The 21,174-nt window shown below is 36.4% G+C and overlaps 1 protein-coding gene and 1 long non-coding RNA gene across 6 annotated transcripts in view; both read left to right on the top strand.

The window, feature by feature from the left end:
• ERP44 (endoplasmic reticulum protein 44) overlaps positions 1 to 21,174 on the top strand; it is an 85,082-nt gene that overhangs the window by 33,258 nt on the left and 30,650 nt on the right. For 4 of the 5 annotated variants that reach the window (XM_082404116.1, XM_082404115.1, XM_082404118.1 and 1 more), the window contains one exon: positions 4,540 to 4,655. The exons of the other annotated variant lie outside the window; for it this stretch is intronic. In XM_082404116.1, the coding sequence (XP_082260242.1) occupies positions 4,540 to 4,655 (116 nt within the window). The remainder of the gene's footprint in view (positions 1 to 4,539; positions 4,656 to 21,174) is intronic. 5 annotated transcript variants of the gene reach the window in all.
• LOC309634336 lies at positions 3 to 3,745 on the top strand. Its single transcript, XR_014247996.1, has 2 exons — positions 3 to 2,664; positions 3,304 to 3,745. It is a non-coding gene; the product is annotated as an uncharacterized lncRNA (long non-coding RNA).

The following is a 21,174-nucleotide window of genomic DNA, read 5'->3' as shown; positions in this document are numbered from 1 at the left end:
GTAATATCTTATTTTTTTGGTGGGGGGGGAGTGCATCATTAAGTTTTTTTTTTTTTTAAACTTTATAGAGGTGATTTTTCTTTGCTAGAAAGGAGTAAGTGGGAAAGCCTCTTTTTTTTTGTGAGACAATATTCCATATACAAAAATCAATTAAGGTTCATTCAAAGATGAAGCAGCTCAATTTGGTGAGCATTTGTTTTGAGAGAAAATATACCTGATTCCATTATCCCACATTTTAAAATAAAAGCAGGTAACATAAAAACTCAGATCTCTCTGTCTCTCCCTCTTTGTCTCTCTCTCTCTCTCTCTCTCTCTCTCTCTGTCTCTCTCTCACATACACACACATACACACACAATTACGTATTGCAATTCTCTAGTTTTCCTGACTGAGGAGTAAGGCAGTGTTTGGAGGTGAGGATGTGGGTGTGGCAAGTTTAGAAGGAAAAATAATGTTGACATTTTATAATATATACCATCTACTACTACTTACTACTTCTAGGAAGCCTTTACTCCTTTCCCTGTCTGAATTGGATTCTGTTTTGTGTGTTCATATAGTTCCCTATGTACCACATTCTTTTCTTGCTACATTGTTTTTTTTTTTTAAGGTCTTTATTGGAGTGTAATTGCTTTACAATGTTGTGTTAGTTTCTGCTGTATAACAAAGTGAATCAGCTATATGTATACATATATCCCCATATCCCCTCCCTCTTGCATCTCCCTCCCACCCTCCCTATCCCACCCCTCTAGGTGGTCATAAAGCACCGAGCTGATCTCCCTGTGCTATGCAGCTGCTTCCCACTAGCTATTTTACATTTGGTAGTGTATATATTTCAATGCTACTCTTTCACTTGGTCCCAGCTTACCCTTCCCCCTCCCCGTGTCCTCAAGTCCATTCTCTACGTCTGGGTCTTTATTCCTGTCCTTGCCCCTAGGTTCATTAGAACCATTTTGTTCTGTTTGTTTGTTTTGTTTGTTTGTTTTGTTTTGTCTTTCATCTTTGTGCTCTAGCAAACAGAGTTTGAGAGCAGAAATGTCTTACTTAGTATTCCCAGCATCTAGAAGGGCATAATATGTAGCAGATGTTAAAGAATGTGGCATGGGGTTAGGAAGAAGGGAGCTTCAGCTGGAGAGAAGTTTGAAACACTCACATAATCCTTATTCCTAGACAATCTGTATCTTATATGACCCTTTTAGGCTTACTACCTAGTAGATGCCACTACCCTACTTCAGGCCACAGTCCTGCAGTTTACCTAGATTCCTGTGACCGTCTCCTAGTTTATTTCCTGTGCTTCTAGTCCTATGTGTCCCCATTCTGTTCACTACAAAGTAAGCCCGAGTGTTTCCTAAAGTGCAAATTGGATTAGTTTACACCTCATCTTAAAACCCTTAAATGTTTTCTGTTACCTTTGCCTAGGAGGCCCCTGATGACCTGGTCCCTTCCTTCCTCTGTAGCTATATCTCTTGCCTCTCTTCACTCCCACCTTCTGTTCTGTTATACTGAATGTCTTTCAGTTTATGTAATATTCTGTATTCTTTCATCATTGGACCTTTAGTCATGGTACTTTCTCTGTCTGAATGGATCTCTCTTCTCTTACCCACTTGTTTACTTCCTTAAGTCTGAATCATCTTTCAAGTCTTGGATTAGATGCCACTTTCTCCAGGTCACCTTCCTACATCAATACCCCTACCCCTACTCTTAAGTCAGGTTAGGAACCCTTTTTATATCTACTCATAACACCACATACTTACCGAGTCATAACACTTGTAATGTTGTGGTTTCGTTGGTACTTCCCTACTATATTAGTAGCTTTGTGAAAAGTTACCATATCTATCTTTTTTCAACATGAATCCCCAAGCACTTTGCATAATACTTGGCAGATAAGTACATAATAAATATTTACTGGATGAATGATGTATAGTATCTGTATTTAAAGAACTTCAGTAAAATGTTGAAGATATACAGAGAAAATACCATTTATAAAATGTACAACAAAAGGTAGCATTTTCCAAGGTAAATTAGGATTATCCAGATGTAACATTAGCCACAACATTTGGTAGAAGATTATTTAATTCAGTCCACTTTAAAGATAAAACTGAGATCCAGAGGAGTAAAGTATTTCCCCACGATCACCTGACTAGATTATGGCAGAGTTAAAACTAGAGTGCAGTTATTTTGATGGAGGGATTTTGTGTGTTGTAAGAAAAAGAAATAGAACATGCCACCAACGTTGTTGTAAAAAGTGAATTGGAAATGTGGAATAACTGCAGTTATTTGAGAAACATATTACCAAAGAATACCTGGAGTTGTTCATAAATTAATACTCTTTTATTCAACTGAAAAAACTTGGGTAACTGGCCATAGGACATAGACTTACACTGTGTGGCCTCAAAGGCTGGATTCTGAGTTCCCTCTGGAAGTTATGGATGTGGCACAGTTTAAGGAAGGATTCTCTAATAGACCTGCCTAAAAATATACCTGAGAGGACAATAAACCGTAGTAGGAACTTAATAATGCTGTTATGTGCCAGGCTCTTTACATATATTGCTTTTAATGCTCAGAACTACTCTGCAGGTAGGTATTATAATTTCCATTTTAGGTTGAGGAAATTGAGGCTCAGAAAGGTCAGACGGCTAGTAAGTGGTGGAACTGGGATTTAAACTCAGGTATGTCTGACTCCAAAGCTTATTTTTTTCCCCACTAGGTTATACTATTAGCAGGTGCCCCTAATCTGTCCCTGCAGAGACTTCTACCCATTTGGTTGATTTGTAAGGGGTCGATTCAAGTACTAGATTGGAGATTGGATTCTGATGACCCTTAAGGCCCTGTTAATAGATCTATTTGCTTTGGTTGTGTTACTTTTATAAACGTAACTTTCTATATGTATGAAGGTACAGTAATATTGCAATTGAATTTTTATTTCATCTTCCCCTTTCACATTTTGGTATTAAAACCGATCCTATTTTAAACATTAATCTGTGCTTAAGTGCTTACTGGGCAGCAAACTGGACAATCCAGAAAGGAGCCGTTAATATCTGTCTTTACCTTGCCCATAAGCCAGGAGCCTGTCCACTGATTCTTTACTAGGCCATATCCTAATTCTTCAAGAAACCATTAATCAGTCCTTACCCCTTGCCTCCCTGGCCCTCTAGAATGCTATCTTCAGCAAACTGTAAGAACCCACAAACCTGTGGTCCTAGCCTCTCCAGTTCCTCCAGTCTATCAGTTTATTCATTTAACAGACATCTACTGAAATGCTTGTTAGAATATGTAGTCAAATAAGACACGGTCCCTGATATCCGCAGACCCCACCCACCTATCCCAGATGGGAGAGATTTAAGAATGCTAAAAGAGGAAAGAGCCACTTGAAAGCGAGAGATTGAAGATACAGATTGTGTCTCCTTGGTATATTCTAGGACATCTCCTTAGGAAGTCAGGTGAGTGGGCTAGAAGAGTTACATACAAAAAGAAATAGGGAAGAAGTATAAAGGCTTTATATTTTTGTTGAATTATAGTTAATATGTATGACCTAATCACATGTGGATTAAAGAGCTCACAGGCTTCATTTAAGTAAATTTCTTGATGGCAAAGGGCTCAGGAAGCAATAGTAGCAATTATAGTTTTTTTGTTGTTGTTGTTGTTGTTGACAAATACTGCATACCTTTTTCATATGAGAACGACCATTCTAGCCCAGCTGCTTGTGTGCTGATTCTGATCCTTCTCTTTCTTATCAGGTCCCTTTAATGACCCATAGAATATATTTGTGAAGTGGTTGGCCTGATTAAGCGGCAGTCAGAATTAGAGGTGTCAAGTTTCTGGAATATTGTGGGGTTTGTGCCCCCTTTTAAAAGTAAAAGCAAAACAAAAACTACAGACAAAGGAAACATGGACAGGAAAGTCTCATTTGGGGATTAAAAAATTTTGCTCCTGAACTTAGTATATTTAATAGTTTATAGACACAAAAGCCCATTTTAACCAGAGGTAAATTTTGAGGGGGAAATTCACTCTATACCATATATCATTTTTATAAAACTTATTTATTTAGTATGCTAACTTGCCTATGAGATTTGACTGAACTTGTCAGGTGAATCAGTCTAATATTTGCAATAAACTTACCATTTTAAAGATCTTGTAGTCTAAAAATATGTTCATTATTTGGAGAAAACTAATTTCCTTCATAAATGCCTGAGTCTTAGTAGTTACAAGTCCAGGTAGATACATCTTAGAGGGCTTATTTCAGACTTGTTTCATTGCCTCTGTGAGAGGTCCTTAGCTTTGTGCTCCATAATATTGGCCATTTTCTTCCAGTGAAAAAAACCAGAATCTTTAAATTATCTGTCCAGTCTTTGAAATGGAATAGTCTTTGAATTCAAAATTGTTTTCCTCTCCAATGAATGACATCAGGATTCCTGAATTAACAGTGTGATTGTTAATTCTGTTTATTGTAATATGCTAAATATGAATGGATAACAACAGAAATATCAATAAAATTTTATTGCTTCTGATTTTCAGTTTTAATTGGTATCCTCCTCTGTGCATAGGTGTCGTTTCAGCCAGATGTTGCACCCAATTTTTGAGGAAGCTTCCAATGTCATTAAGGAAGAATATCCAAATGAAAATCAAGTAGTGTTTGCCAGAGTTGATTGTGATCAGCACTGTAAGTACCTTATAGGAAGTCGGGAAGAAACTGTCCTGTCCCCACCTCTCCTACACACACACACACACACTTTTTTTTTTTTTTTAATGCTCTGTTTTAAGTAGAGAACAAGCCAAAATGTTCTAGTGACCTTGGTTAAAATGTTAATATTTAATCTTTATGTACTTAAACACTACTTTCCATTGTGCCTGTGTGAGGGACTAAAAAATTTTTTTTCATTAAAATATAGTAGGGCAAGCATATAGGTAGTAAATCATTTTGGTTTTCTACCAAAGCAAATACCAAAATCAATAAATAAAATTGAAATATAGTTTTAGGAAAGAAAAGGATTTCTGTTCGTTTTAGAATCATGCAAAAATACTATTTGTAGTCATTTCAGATAAAACAATCTCAGATTTTGGGGTGGTTTCTGTTGTTTAAAAGATTATACTAAGATTGTCTTAGACTGTCTTTGAGGTGTAATTTGCTGTAGTTACTGATAAAAAGTTTGTTGCAATGAGTTATTGGTAAGTTGCCCTGAATTACAGAACACTCCCATTGTGCAAATTTCCTATCCTTTACGTTTCACCTGACAAGTAGAATTTGTGTGTGTGTGTGTGTTTGTGTGTGTGTGTGACATACAAATGGCCAAGATGCACATGAAAAGATGCTCAACATCACTAACTATTAGAGAAATGCAAATCAAAACTACAGTGAGGTATTACCTCACACCAGTCAGAATGGCCATCATCAAAAAATCTACAAACAATAAATGCTGGAGAGGGTGTGGAGAAAAGGGAACCCTCTTGCACTGTTGGTGGGAATGTAAATTGATACAGCCACTGTGGAGAACAGTATGGAAGTTCTTAAAAAACTAAAAATAGATTTACCATTTGACCCAGTAATCCCACTACTGGGCATATACCCTGAGAAAACCATAATTCAAAAGGACACATGTACCCCAGTGTTCATTGCAGCACTATTTACAATAGCCAGGACATGGAAACAACCTATATGTCAAATGATAGATGAATGGATAAAGAAGATGTGGTACATATATACAATGGAATATTACTCAGCCATAAAAAGGAACAAAATTGGGTCATTTGTAGAGATGTGGATGGACCTAGAGTCTGTCATACAGAGTGAAGTAAGCCAGAAAGAGAAAAACAAATATCGTATATTAACGCATATATGTGGAATCTAGGAAAATGGTACAGATGAACCTATTTGTGGGGCAGGAATAGAGACGTAGATGTAGAGAACTGACATGTGGACACAGGGTGGGAAGGGGAGGGTGGAACAAATTGGGAGATTAGGTTTTACGTAAATACACTACCATGTGTAAAATAGATAGCTAGTGGGAACCTGCTGTATAGCACAGGGAGCTCAGCTTGGTGCTCTGTGACGACTTAGATGGGTGGGGTGGAGGGCAGTGGGAGAGAGGTCCAAGAGGGAGGGGATATAGGTATACATATAGCTGATTCACTTCATTGTACAGCAGAAACCAACACAACATTGTAAAGCAATTTTACTCCAATTTAAAAAAAAATGAAAGCTTGTTGCATTGAGTTATTGATAAGTTGTCCTGAATTATGGAACAGTCCCATTGTGCAAATTTCGTATCCTTTACATTTCACCTGACAAGTAGAATTTCTGTGTGTGTGTGTGTGTGTGTGTGTGTGTGTGTGTGTGTGTGTGTGTACACTAACTTTTCACTTTGCTGATGAGGAAATGGAAATAAAGTGGCTTAACCAATGTCATACAGCCTAGTATCTAGTCATGGCAGGCTTAGAATCCAGAACTCCTGACCAAATGCCTTCCTAGACCTATTTGCTTCTTTTCTGTTTAATTCAACAAACGTTTTGGGGATTTTCTGGTAAAAAAATTCCAGAAATGGCTAACAGCAGAGCATTTCAAAATCTTATAAGCCATACCTCACATTTCTGTCTGCCATCGTTCATAACTAGATACGATGAAGGGAGCAATAAAAGGTTGTCAGTGCAAGCATGGCCTGCATTTCCACACTGCTTTCTGGATCTTTCCTCCCACCTTTCACTGACAGAGAACATGATGTTTTTGGTGTGGACTCTTATTTCAGATTTTTCTGTTCTTTATGTATTTAATTAGACATTACAGTACAGACAACAGTGCCTACTTTCATTGAATTTGGAGTATAAGATCTGAAATTATGCTCTCAAGCTTACAGTTATTAGAAAGAAAAATTAACTATTGTTGAACAATACATATCATTTATTCTACTTCTAAACATATTAACATATGAGATAAATCTGACATCATTGCTAGTAATTAAGTTCTTTTTTTATGGGAGTAAATAGCCATAGTTAAGATGTTTTTTTTATCCACCAGAGATATTGACAAAATTAGTTTTTTACTAATGAAAGTTATATCTGAGACATTGTGTATTTTCTCTAAATATTTTTTCCCTTCTGTGTAATTCTTCACTTTTTAAAGTGACATTGTGAAATCCTTATTGATGATTTGTTCATGTTTTCCACTCTTTCTTTGAGATTGTATGACAGACTGTACTTTGGGTAGCCCCTCATGTGCCAGTTGAATTATAGAGGTTTTGAACTGGAAGGACCGTAAGAGTCCTGTGGTCGGGAGAGAAATGCCTGTTAGGCACATTGTTCTTTGGTAGGATTTGCTTTTTAAAAAAAAAAAAAGATTTATTGAAGTATAATTGACATATAATAAACTGTACAAGCTTAAATTATACAACTTAATGTTTTGACACATGTATGCAGCTGTGAAACCATGATCACAGTCAAGATGTCAACATATCTCTCATCCCCCAAATTTTGCTTGTGCTCCTTTGTGGTCCCTCTCTTCCCCTGTCAATCCTCAGGGGACCATGAAACTGCTTTCTGTTACTATAGATTAGTTTGTATTTTCTAGGATTTTATGTAAGTGAAGTCATACATCATGTGTTCTTTGTGTGTGTGTGTGTGTGTGTTGTTGTTGTTGTTCTTGACTCAGCATGGTTATTTTGAGATGGTTACATGTATTATTCATTTTTATTATTGAGTGGCATTCCATTGTATGGCTATATACTATAATTTGTTAAACTATTCACCTGTTGACAGACATTTGGGTCGTTTCCATTTTCAGGCTATTATAAATAAAGCTGCTATGAACATTCAGGTACGACTCTTTGTACACATGCTTTCATTTATCCTGGGCAAATACCTAGGTGTGAAATATATGGGTCCTTATGGTAGGTGTATATTTAACTTTTTAAGAAACTGCCAAACTGTTTTCCGAAGTACTTGTGTTATTTTACACATCTACTAGCAGTGTATGAGTGTTCAAGTTGTTCCATATTCTTACCAACATTTGGTATGGTCAATCTTTTTAATTTAGCATATTTGTTAAATTATTAACAGGTGTAATAATTTCTTATAATAAATTCTTACTGGGGTTTGAGAACTCTTTATACAAGTTCTCTTTTACATGTGTAATTTGCAGATCTTTTTCTCCCATTTTACTCTCTTAAGAGTGTCTTTGTGCTAAAATACACAGAGCATAAAATATACCATCTTTACCATTTTTAATTGTACAGTTCAGTAACATTAAGTATATTCACACTGCTGTACAACCAGTCCCCAGAACTTCATCTTGTGAAACTTAAATGCTATACTCATTAAACAACTCCCTATTTCCCCCTCCCCCTAGTTCCTGGTAACCACCATTCCTCTTTATTTTTCTATGAATTTGACTATTCTAGATACCTGGTAAAAGTGGAATCATACAGCATTTGTCTTTTTGTGGCAGGCTTATTTCACTTAGCATAATGTCCTGAAGGACATATGCTCCTTTTTTTTTTAAAAAAAAAGGACATAATGTCCTGTCCATGTTGTCACATGTGTCAGAATTTCCTTCCATGTGATGGCTGAATGATAGTCTGTTGTATGGCTATCCTACAACTTCCTTATCCATTTATCCATCGATGGACACTTAGGTTGTTTCCATGTCCTAGCTATTGTAAATAATGCTGCTGTGAACATAGGGGTGCAGATATCTCTTTAACACACTGTTTTCATTTCCTTCAGATATATACCCAGAAGTGGAATTGCTGGATCGTATGATAGTTCTATTTTTTAATTTTTGAGGAACCACAATACTGCTTTCCAAAGCAGCTGTACCAATTTTTATATTCCTGCCAGCAGTGCACAAGGGTTCTAATTTCTCCACATCCTTGCCAACACTTATTTTCTGTTTTTGAGATAACAGCCATCCTGAAGGGTGTGAAGTGATATTTGATCCTGGTTTTGATTTGCATTTCCCTAGTGATTAGTAATGTTGAGCATCTTTTCATGTGCTGCTTGGCCATTTGTATACCTTCTTTGGTGAAAAATCTGTTTGAGTCCTTTGCTCATTTTTTAATCCGTTTATTTTTTGTTGTTGAGTTGTAGGTGTTCTTTGTATATTCTAGACATTAACCCTTTATCAGATAATAGGGTTTATAAATATTTTCTTCCATTCCGTAGGGTGCCTTTTCACTCTGTTGATTATGTCCTTTGCACAGAAGTTTTAAATTTTGATGTTCAGTTAATCTGGTTTTATATTTGTTGCCTTTGCTTTTGGTGTCATATCCACGAAATGATTGCAAATCCAATGTCATGAATCTTTCCTCTCCTATTTTCTTTTTAGAGTATTAATCATTTAGGTGGTATGTTTAGGTCTTTACCCATTTCAAATTAATTTTTGTATATGGTACAAGGTAAGGATCCAGTTTCATTCTTCTGCATGTGGACATTCAGCTTTTCTAACACCATTTGTTGATGGACTGTCCTTTCCCTATTGAATGACTTGACACCCTTGTCAAAATTCATTTGACCATATATGTGAGGGTTTATTTCTGGGCTCTCTGTTGTGTTCCATTGGTCAATATGTCTATCTTTATGCCAGTACCACACTGTTTTTATTACTGTAGCTTTGTAATAAGTTTTGAAATCAGGAAGTGTGAGATCTCCAGTTTTGTTTGAGAGTATCTTCTGAAGGGTATATACTCTTAATTTTGATGGAGTACAATTTATCCTTCTAAAAAATGGATTATATTTTTAAATTCTGTATCTCAGAAATCTTTGCCTCACCCAAGATCCGAAAGATTTTCTGCTATGTTTTCTTTCATACATTTTATAGTGTGAAGTTTTACATTTAGGTCTATTATGCATTTGGAGTTAATTTTTACATGTGGTACAATGTATGGATTGGAATGCATTTTTTGCAAATAGTTATCAAGTTGTTCTGACATAATTTATTGAAAAGACTATCCTTTCTTCAATAACTAACTTTGCGTCTTTGTTAAAATCAACTGACTATATATATGTGGATCTATTTCTAGTCTCTATTCTGTACTGGATATATTTGTCTATGATTTATTTGTTTATTTGTCTATGTTTACACCAATACCACACTTTCTAGATTACTGTAGCTTTATAGTAAGTCTTGAAGTCATTAGTGTAAATCTTCCAACTTTGCAATTTTTTTCAAAGTGGTTTGGTTACTCTAGTTGCTTTGGATTTCTGTATGACTTTTAGAATCAGCTTGTTAATTTTTAGCCAAAGGCGGTGTTGGGGGGGAAGACTGCTGGGATTTTAATTGGGATTACTTTGCATCCTTAGACAACTTTGTGGAGAACTGTCATTTTGACACTATTGAATCTTCTAATTCATGAACATTGTATATCTCCCCATTTATTTAGATCTTTTCAATTTCTCTTAGCAATGTTTTGCAGTTTTCAGCAATGTTTTAGTCTACATGTCTTTTCACATCTTTGTCAGATTTATCACTTTATTTTTTGATGCTGTTGTAAATGATATTTTTAAAATAAACTTTTTATTTTTGGAACAAATGTAGAGATATAGAAAAGTTGCAAAGATAATACAGTGAGTTCCCTTATACTCCTTACCCAGTTTACCCTAATGTTGACATTTTACATTACCATGGTACATTTGTCAAAACTAAAATTTTTATTTCTGTTGTTTGTTGCTAGTATATAGAAATACAATTGATTTTTGTATAATGATCTTGTACACTGGTACTTATTAGTTCTAATAAGTTTTATGTAGATCCCATAGGATTTTCTACTTAGGCAATTATACTGTTTGCAAATAAAAGTTTTACTTCTTATGGTCTTTATTTCCTTACAGTATTCTTTCCAGCCAAGTGTACCTACTTGCTGCTTCACGATTAGTTTCTGTCAGGCAGAAGTTCTCTATGAAGCTTCCTAGCAGAACCAGAAGGTGACCTCAGAATCAGGATATCATCCTGCTCACATATGTGTTCTTATTAATCACTTGTCTGGCATTGTGGCAACCCACTCTGTCCTGCCTTCTGATACTTAAGTCTGTCTCTCTTGCTTCTGGCTCAGTGTGTCACCCAGAACCTCCACTCATAGTAATAGTGTTATTTCTTGGAAAAGGTCCTGTAAAAAGTTTCTAGTCAAATTGCTGGGAAAAACTACTGTTTATGTAGTGCTTACTTGGAGTTAGGCATGCTTTTTGAATGTATTATTTCAGTTATCTTCACCACTGAGATAGTGTTACTCATTTATTCCACAACATTTTTTTTAATATGCCTGCCCTTTATAATGCAATGTGGGAGGTTCTAGAGATATAGCAGTGAGCCAAGCACACCCAGAAAGGCAAGAGCAATAAATACACAATTGCCTATCGGGATAACTGTTTTGAAGGGAATGTTTTGGGTGCTATGAGATAATAAGTCTGACTTAGTCTAGGGGCATAGAAAGGTCCTCTCTTGAGGCAATGATACAAGACCTGAAGGAAGAGTAGGAGCTTTTAAGGGAAATAAGGGAAGAAGAGTGTTTTAGACAAACGGAGGAGTAGGTGTGAAGTTTCTGAGGTGGTAATGAACATTGGACTTTCAGAGAGCTAGAGTATATTATCATTTTATAGATGAAGACACTGAAAGACTTAGAGAGGCTGAGTGATTTACCAAGGTTACCAAGGTTACATAGTAAATGGGGGGAACCAGACTTGTTGCCAGCAGTATATAGCTTTTATCAGGTAACTATACTATTTTGAAGGTCAAAGTAAAGTAATTTAAATTGAGGTTTCTCATGGAAACTGAGAACTCACCCAGTTCCTGCATAAAAATGACTCAAGGGGACTTCCCTGGCGGTCCAGTGGTTAAGACTCTGCGCTTCCACTGCAGGGGGCGCTGGTTTGATCCCTGTTCGGGGAACTGAGATGCAGCATGCTGCGCTGCATGGCCAAAAAAAAAAAAGGACAAAATGTTTGTTATGAGTAATGTAATAGTCTGTTTAAATTATCCCTACTGAGTCAGTATATAAACAAAAATGTAATTACTTATATGTGGTATTATTGTTTCTATACTGTGTGGCCCAACCCTCTACTAAGGTAGAATCCTTTGTTCTGGTACCAGAGGCCTACTACTTACTAAGTCATATACAGTTGGGCAAGTTATCTAAAAAAACAAAAAAATCGCTAAACTTGATTTAGGACTCGCCATAAAAAGTGTGTGTGTGTGTGTGTGGTGAGAAAGAGGGATATGGTAACAAAATGTGGTAAAATGTTAAATCCAGGTGAGGGCATACAGGTGCTCATTATATTACTTTTTCATCTTTTTTTAAGTTTGAAAGTTTTCAAAATAGAAAGCTGTTATAAAAAGTCACTGAACCTGTAATTTGTCTGGTTTGGAAAAGAGGGAGGAGCACCTTGTTGCTTTAGAGTTTTTGAGAGAATATGTGTGAAAGAAGCTTGAAATCTGCACTGTACAGGTGTACTGTGATACTGTTAATTCTAATTTCTGTTACTTTCACTATGATAAGTAACCTTCAACATGATTATTGAATTTAAAGAGAATTTCCTTGAATAGACTTTTACTGGCATTTTGAAGAATACTTAGAGCCACTTGATGGCTTTTGGAAACTGAGCCCTGGTTCTCTCTGTGGCTGTCTCGATTTCTTAGTGAAAACCTCCTGTGTGCAGGGATGGCAGTTGAAGGCATTTTGTTGGTCATGAACTGCCTTCCCTCATAAGTTGCCATCTCCTGGACAGTAGCATGTCTGCGTTACCACTGGGTACTATGGAAGGTAGATGTGCCTTTTGTGAATATTCTCCCATTACCAAGTAGAATGCCAGTAACACAAAGATGGCTTAATGTTAGGAAATAGAATTAATCCCATCAGTACCTAAAATGGGGAAAACCAGCTTATCCTATCAATAAATGCTGAAAGACTTGATAAAACCCAACAAGGTTCCTGGAAGAAATTAATGTGGCAAAATGAATGAGCCACGCTTTGCTTGCATTGAATTTTTAAAATCTTTAATGACTATGTACTGCTTCTTAACATTTGGCAAGCTCGAATTGAGGTGTGACACGTGTCTGAATTTAGTTGTGAAATCTGTCTATCTTAGCCACAAATCTGGTATATTGTCTTGCATTTGGGAATTTCTGCCAGTGCGGTGTTATAGTTCTTTTCTTTATCAGTACTACTTAAGAATTGAGGATGAGGTGAGACCATAAAGTGAAGAAACAAACAACATAATTATATAACAATATAAACATGTAATGGCACTAATTTTCGTAAAACATGCCGAGTATTTTCAAAGCAGCCCCTGTGGGAGGCAATGCATGTACTCATCCCTTAGAACCTGCTGGGCCTCCTTTTGGAGTTGTCCTCCACGCCAGTTTACTAGTTGATCAGGAAAAGCCATCTCAGTACAGAATTCTAGGTTTGCTGCCCGCATTTCTTTCTATCTCTGTCTCTTCCACATAGCAGCATCCCATGGAGCGCTTTCTGCCCTGCCTTTATCTCACTTCGTTATCTGCCCTTCCTAGGACTTTCTTTGTTGAAAGGTTCAGGTAAATAGGCTGAGAACTCGGAACTGGAGAAGGAGAGAAGGCAAGAGTGGATGTAACAGGCTCATTTCACTCAGTCAGCCCTTTTGTTTCTGTGTATGAGCTGCTTGCAGCAGCTTTGATTTCCCTTCCCCACTCTACCGCCTTCCCCAAAAAAAGTTGGAAACTGTAAGAGAATTTTAAACTTAGACTGTTGCTGGAATGACATCAGGAAGCTTCCAACTATTTAAGCTTAGCTATATTTTTTTGAAATCCCAGTGTAAATCTTGTAGCTTGAAAAACCCTCATCTAGTGGTAAAATTTAGTTCACCTCCTAAGCCCCTAACTTCTCCATCTGTTGTATTTAAGGTAAGGAACAGACAAAGTAGAAGAGAAGTAGAGGAAGAGAAAAAGGAAAAGGAAGTCAGGGCAATTAAAGAGACAGAGTCAAGGTACAGATAGAGGAGCAGCTCCCTCCTACAGCCCAGAGAGCATTTATGTCCTGTGATGCGGTTAAGTATTTTTTGCAGTATTTTGTCAAGTTTACTTGTCACTGATTATAAGGCACACTTTTATCTGTAACTGAAAAAAAACTGAGAAAAATTGAACTATAGCACAATGCTTTCTTATCACTTAGGATTTTTATGTCTATCATAAGAACTATTTGAGAATTACTTAGATACAGATTTTTTGTCATATCATTCATTTGTGTACCTAAAAAGGGAAGTAACTTATTCAAGTAATCCTGAAACAGTTTCACTTTCAGAATCTGACTCTTGTTCAATCACTTACCAATTCTGAGTCATTGATTTTTGTGGTTTTCCACACAATATTTATTGACTTCTGTGCCATTAAGAGTGTTGGTAACACTCTTGATTAAAGAGTGTTACTCTACTTTTTCTAGGATTTTCTTCCAAGCTGCTCATACCCATTCTGCAAGTATTGATGCTGAGACCTTACTGTTTGACTAACCTTAGAGTTCATTTTTTCTCAATTGAAACATGTCAACTGCTAGTTAAGCAGCTTTTATTCAAAGTCAGCAAGATATAACCAAAATGTTAATAGTGGTTTTCCCCAGTGGTAGTTGGATTACAAGTGGTTGTTTCCTTTTTTTGTAATTGTGTTTTCCAAAATTTCTACACACACACACACACACACACACACACACACAATTGAAACTTGCCTTTGCTTCAACTATGGATCATGATATCACTTTATCTAATCTTATGCAGCCTCTTTTGGAGAGTTTGAGAGAATTCATCACTCTCTCTGGTGGTCATGCTGCCTTAGATGTAGGAAGTCCCATCCATCTGCCCCTGGTGGGACCAGGTTCTCTGCTGCCCTCCAGTGGCTATAGGCTGTATGGCACTGAGCAAGAGACGTTCTTACATTATTTGCTGGCCAGTGCAGAACATTGACTCCCACAAACATTTTTAGGAATGTACTTTGTAATTGTCCTTGAATTAGGCAGCACTTGCTCCCAAATACCAGAGTTACTCACACTTGTCTGCCTTCCAATGCAACTTGAACCTTCCACATTAGAAATTGAGAAGTTTTTATAAGAGCTATACACAAATGAGACATTAAGAATAGGAAAATAATTATAGACAACAATATTGTATTAACATCAAACTTACTAAGAGACTGGATCTTAATTATTCCTACCACAAAAAAAGAAATCATAATTTTGTAAAGTGATAGGAGTGCTAGCTAACACTACAATGAGGACCATATTGTAATATTGCAATATAGAAATGTAGCAAATCAACATGTTGTACACCTTAAACTTATATACAATGTTATATGTCAACTATATTTCAGTAAAAAAAAAAAAAGAAAAGAAAATATACAGTGAAGAATTCATGTGCATAAAATAGAACTTGGATGAGCAGGTTTAGTCTGAATCCTGAGTAAGCTTATAGGCTTTGTTTGTAATTTTTCTGTTTAGGGTTTTATTTTGCTGTTGTGTTTTTGTTTTGTTTTGTTTTTTTTACCACATTGTGGGAGGGCATGGTTTGGGAATGGAAAAAGTACATAGGCGGCAGTGGTCTTTATCCTGGAACCAGAACAGTAAGACCTTCCTGTTGAAATCATCTGCCTCTTTTACTATCTGACATGGATAATCATAGCAGGGAGGGACATAGCTGAGACAAGAGGAGAGGCATTTTCCCATTTGGAACCTTGCTGGGCATTAGGCAGGCAGGCTGGCAGGCAGAACCCATCAAGGCAAAGTAAGTGACCACTGAAGCAAAAGTATGTGCTAATTTTCCAGTCAGCGAGATGTTAACCTTCTTAAATTTATAATTCCTTTGACATCCATTTTAACATTTGATCCATCCAGTTAATAATAATAAAAAAAAACCCTCCATTTATTATACCCCTTAAGTCATTCTTTGTTATACTGTCAAAATGTCACACTGTAATTATCTTAAAATCACTTTTGACCAAAGCTTGTAAAAAGTCACCTTTATGTCTGAGATTATTGATCAATGTAATTTTAAGGTTTTTGCTTCTTTTTTAAATTTTTAGTTATTTTTGGCTGCGTTGGGTCTTCGTTGCTATGCGCAGGCTTTCTCTAGTTGCGGCGAGCTGGGGCTACTCTTTGTTGTGGCGCATGGGCTTCTCATTGCGGTGGCTTCTCTTGTTGCAGAGCATGGGCTCTAGGTGTGCGGGCTTCAGCAGTTGTGGCTCGCAGGCTCTAGAGCGCAGGCTCAGTAGTTGTGGCACATGGGCTCAGTTGCTCCACGGCTTGTGGGATCTTCCCGGACCAGGGCTCGAACCCATGTCCCCTGCATTGGCAGGCAGAATCTTAACCACTGTGCCACCTGGGAAGTCCCAGGTTTTTGCTTCTTAATAATTAAAAGCCACTTCATTATGCAGTATACTTGCTGTCATGATGTTGTTTGAGAATTAAGCAAGCAAGTATCTATTCCTCCAATAGTCTTTAAGTGTTAAATCTTTTTCTATCCATAACTAGAATTTTTTTTTTTAAACTTTGGGTTTATTTATTTATTTATGGCTGTGTTGGGTCTTCGTTTCTGTGCAAGGACTTTCTCTAGTTGTGGCAAGTGGGGGCCATTCTTCATTGCGGTGCGCGGGCCTCTCACTGTCGCGGCCTCCCTTGTTGCAGAGTACAGGCTCCAGACGCGCAGGCTCAGTAATTGTGGTTCACGGGCCTAGTTGCTCCGCGGCATGTGGGATCTTCCCAGACCGGGGCTCGAACCCGTGTCCCCTGCATTGGCAGGCAGATTCTCAACCACTGCACCACCAGGGAAGCCCCATAACTAGAATTTTAAGGCAACCTAAAGGTTGTACTTTTAAGTTGGTACACAGACTCTTATTTCTCCAGGACTATTATAGTGGCTTCCTTACTAGTCTCCCTGGTTCTCTACCACTGTTAGGTGAATATTTTTAAAGCCCAGCTTTGCTGCTCAGTGACTACTTATCACATGTAGGATAAAATTCAAATTCCATTAATTTAGCACTTAAGACTCTCTGGAGTCCATCCGTAGCCTTATTTATTTCACTTCTAGTTTATGCGTATTTGCTATTAGCACACTGTTTTCCGATTATGCCCACTAATTCACCAAGTTAAGGAAGTTGAAAGCATTATATTGTCTGTAGCAGTGCCTCTTGCTGTCCAATTTCATACTGATCCTTAGGCCACAAATAGAAAATGGATGTTTCGTATTACACTAGTTCATTTCTTTCTGGGTCTATTGCATATTTTTTCTGCCAAATCCTTTGGGGATTAAATTCCTTGGCAAATCAGGCACCAGCTAATCTAGTTTAGCTTTTTTTCTTTTTTTTGGCTGCATTGGGTCTTCGTTGCTGCGCGCAGACTTTCTCTAGTTGCAGCGAGCAGGGGCTACTCTTTGTTGCTTTGCGGTGGCTTCTCTTGTTCTGGAGCATGGGCTCTAGATGTGCACGCTTCAGTAGTTGCAGCATGCGGCCTCAGTAGTTGTGGCACACAGGCCCTAGAGTGCGCTGGCTTCAGTATTTGTGGCACGTGGGCTTCAGTAGTTGTGGTGCATGGGCTAAGTATTTGTGGCTCGCGGGCTCTAGAGTGCAGGCTCAGTAGTTGTGGTGCACGGGCTTAGTTGCTTCGCAGCATGTGGGATCTTCCCAGACCAGGGATGGAACCTGTGTCCCCTGCATTAGCAGGTGGATTCTTAACCACTGCGCCAACAGGGAAGTCCCTAGTTTAGCTTTATTAACATTGAATGTGCACCTAAATTGGACCTAGTAGGATATATTTTCCCTTCATAGGGCTTGATAATATTGATTTTAAAAATTCTTAAAAAGTTATTGTTATTTTGCTGATAGGATGGGCCAAATGTGTTCTCTGGTAGTTTTAATTTGTTACTTCTTAATTACAACTGAGCATGTTTTTACATGTTTATTGGCCATTTGTGTTTCTTTCATAAATTGACTGATAATCTTAGCCCATTTATCTTTTTGATGGTCCTTTTGTAACTGTTCTTTACATATTCTGAATATTAATAATTTGTCTCATATATGTCACGAATAACTTTCTTCCTGTTTGTCTTAAAAATTCATGGTGTTTTCAACATCTAGATGCTTCCTTGCCTAGGCAGCTTCAAAATCTGGCAAATGTCTTGGTTGTATATTTGATGCTGATGCAGGCCTTTATACAATTAGACAGTTCTCCTAAGCACTACAAGGTCATGGGAGATTTTACTCTGTCTTTTTAGCTCAGTCCCCAGCTTCCTATGCCACCCCTGTACTCAGTAAATATCCTCTGGGGAAAACTTCCTGTGTGTTTCAGGGTTCCTTTCAGTCCACCATTCCAGCCCAGGTACTATGAATAGCTTCACTGATTTCTCTTTCTGCCTATGCAGGTGTAATCCTTGGCCCTAAATCTGCACAAGTTGCAGATTTAATTTCTAAAAGGAATATTGCATAGGAAACCTAGAGGAAAAAAAAATGCCAGTGAGTGAGCTTTTGCTTACTTAGGAATGGTCCTTTCCTTTCTGGAATTTCAATTCATTTAGTCTTCATTGGTTTCATGGTCTCTGGTATCTTTAAAAATGTGATTTAAAAAAAAAGTCGGTTTTTTCCCCAGTCATCACAGTGGAAGCAGTAGATTTCTGCTACCTACTATATCCTGCTTGGAAGTGGAAATCCTTTTGTAGATTCTCTTTTGGGTTTTCTGTGAACTCAGTAAGATTGTCTGCAAATAATGACATTTTACTTCTTTACCAGTGTGTGTATGTGTATTTATTTCTTTTTCTTATCTTTTTACACTAAGAACTCCAGTACAGTGTTATGTAGAAGTGATGGCAAGCATTTTTATTTCTTTCTTGATATCAGCAGGATAGCTTTTAGTGTTTTACTGTCAAGTTGTTTGGTATTTGTTTATTTAGATACCCTTTATTAAATTAAGGAAGTTCCCTTCTATTCCTTGTTTGAAAATTTTTAAGTGTGAGTAGATGTTGATTTTACCAAATGTTTTTCTGTTTCTTTTGAGAAGTAGTAGAACCTTTCTCTTTCATTCTGCTAATGTCATGAATTACACTGATTGATTTTCAAGCATTAAACTGAAGTGCTAGACTAAATCCAGCTTGTGATGTATTATCTTTTGTTCACAGTGCTAAATTCACTTTAATACTTTCTTTACAAGTTTTGCATCTTATGTTCTTGATTGAGACTAACATGTATTTTTCTTTTCTCATCATTTCCTTGTCAGATTTGGCAGAAAGATTATGTTGACCTCATATTTGGGAAATGTCCCCTCTTTTTGTTTTCTCTGGAATGGTTGTATAAATAGCATTATTGGCTCCTTAAATGTTTGGTAGAATTTGCTGGTAAAGTTTTCTAGGAATGGAGTTTTCTTTGTGAGAAGGCTTTGGATTATGGGTTCAGCTTCCTTAATAATTTTAGGACCAGTTATATTTTCTAGTGTTGGTTTGGTGAGTTGTGGTTTCGTGAGAATTTTTCCATTTTATCAAAATCTCCATACTTACTGTCATTAAGTTATTGATAATATTCTCTTATTATCTGAGTTGCAGACTCCCTCTATATTCCTGAAATTGTGTTTTTTCTCTTTTTTTTTTTCTGGGTTAGTCTCTCCAGGGCTTTATTGATTTTATTATATTAGCCTTTGCAAAGAACCAGATTTTGGCTTTTTTGGTTTTTTGTATTGTAAATTTATTTTTCACTTCATTAATTTCTACTTTTATCTTTTTCATTCACTTCTTTCTTCTTTGTTTTTGTTGTTCTTTTATGATTTTTTTTAGATTAATACTTTTTTGTTTTTTTGCCTTTTCCCTCTAACATACACATTTTAATGTTATAAATTTCATTCTAAGTATTGCTTTGGCTGCATGCTGCAAGTTCTGATATGTATTTTTCATTATCATTCAGTTCAAAATATTTTCCGGTTTCCCTTTGTAACTTCATCTTTGATCCATGGCATGTAGAAGTTACTTTCTCATTATGAGTTGAATCGTTTGAAAGTTGTTGAGACTTTTTTTGTGATACATCATATGTTTGTTTTTTATATGATATATATATACCTGCAAAAAATGTGTATGTTGCAGCTTTGGGCTAGTGAATAATATATCTGTCAAATAATTCTGGTTTCTTAGTTGTGTTGTTCAAATTCTCTATATTTTATTGATTTTATTTGTTATATCAGTTGCTATAAGAGGTGTGATAATAATCTCCCACCATCATTATAGATTTTCCTTGTAGTTCTGTCATTTTTTACTTTATGTATTTTTAGGTTTTTATTTGACACATAGAAATTCAGAATTGTTATATCTGCCTGGGGAATTGAACTTTTTATTAGTATGAAGGGACCTTCTTGATCTGTAGTAATGCTTTTTGCCTTAATGTGTACATATTTACTATTAATATAGCTATATGAGATTTTGTTTGATTAGTTTTATATAGAATATTTTTTCCCATCCTTTTAATTTTAAAGTGTTTGCATCCTTATGTTTAGATGTATATTTTATAAGTAGCATATAGTTAGATTTTACTTTTGCACCTTTGTCAAAAATCACTTCTACATGTATATGTGGGTCTGTTTCTGGACTCTCTTCCATTGATCTGTTTGTCTATCATCTGTCTTTATGCAAGGATCACACTGTCTACATTCCTGTAGGTTTACAGTAAGTGTTGAAGTCCACTAGTGTAAGTCCTCTAATTTTATTGGGTATATTGGTCTGTAATTTTTTTATAATATCTTTGTCTGGTTTTGGTATAAGGGTAATGCTGGCCTCACAGAATGAGTTGGGAAGTAATCCCTTCTCTTCAATTTTCAAGAAAAGTTTGTGTGGAAATGGAATTATTTCTTCCTTAAATATTTGGTAGAATTAGCCAATGAAGCTCTCAGTGGAAAGAGCTTAGAAATATGTATTTTTGAAAGAGAAAAACACATCATGAATTTTTGCTAGTAGTTTCAATTCAAACTAAATATTACAGGGTTTTTACTTAATTCCCTCAATTTTATATTTGTATCTTTTTTCCTTATGCTGAAAATCTTGATTCTTAATAGCATTAGCGTGATTACTCGTGTGCTTTATTTATAATTTGTGCGTGTTTAGTTCAAAATAACAATTACAGTATTAAAATTTTTTAATCTAATTTTGTTTTACTATTAAACATTTCCTTGGTCCCAAGTCAAAACTGTAAAACCAAGGTATAGTCAGGGAGATATGAA

This window comes from Balaenoptera borealis, assembly GCF_965194805.1.
Source record: "Balaenoptera borealis genome assembly, chromosome: 8".
Classification (NCBI taxonomy): Eukaryota; Metazoa; Chordata; class Mammalia; order Artiodactyla; family Balaenopteridae; genus Balaenoptera; species Balaenoptera borealis.
This window is presented reverse-complemented; position numbering and strand designations above follow the sequence as displayed.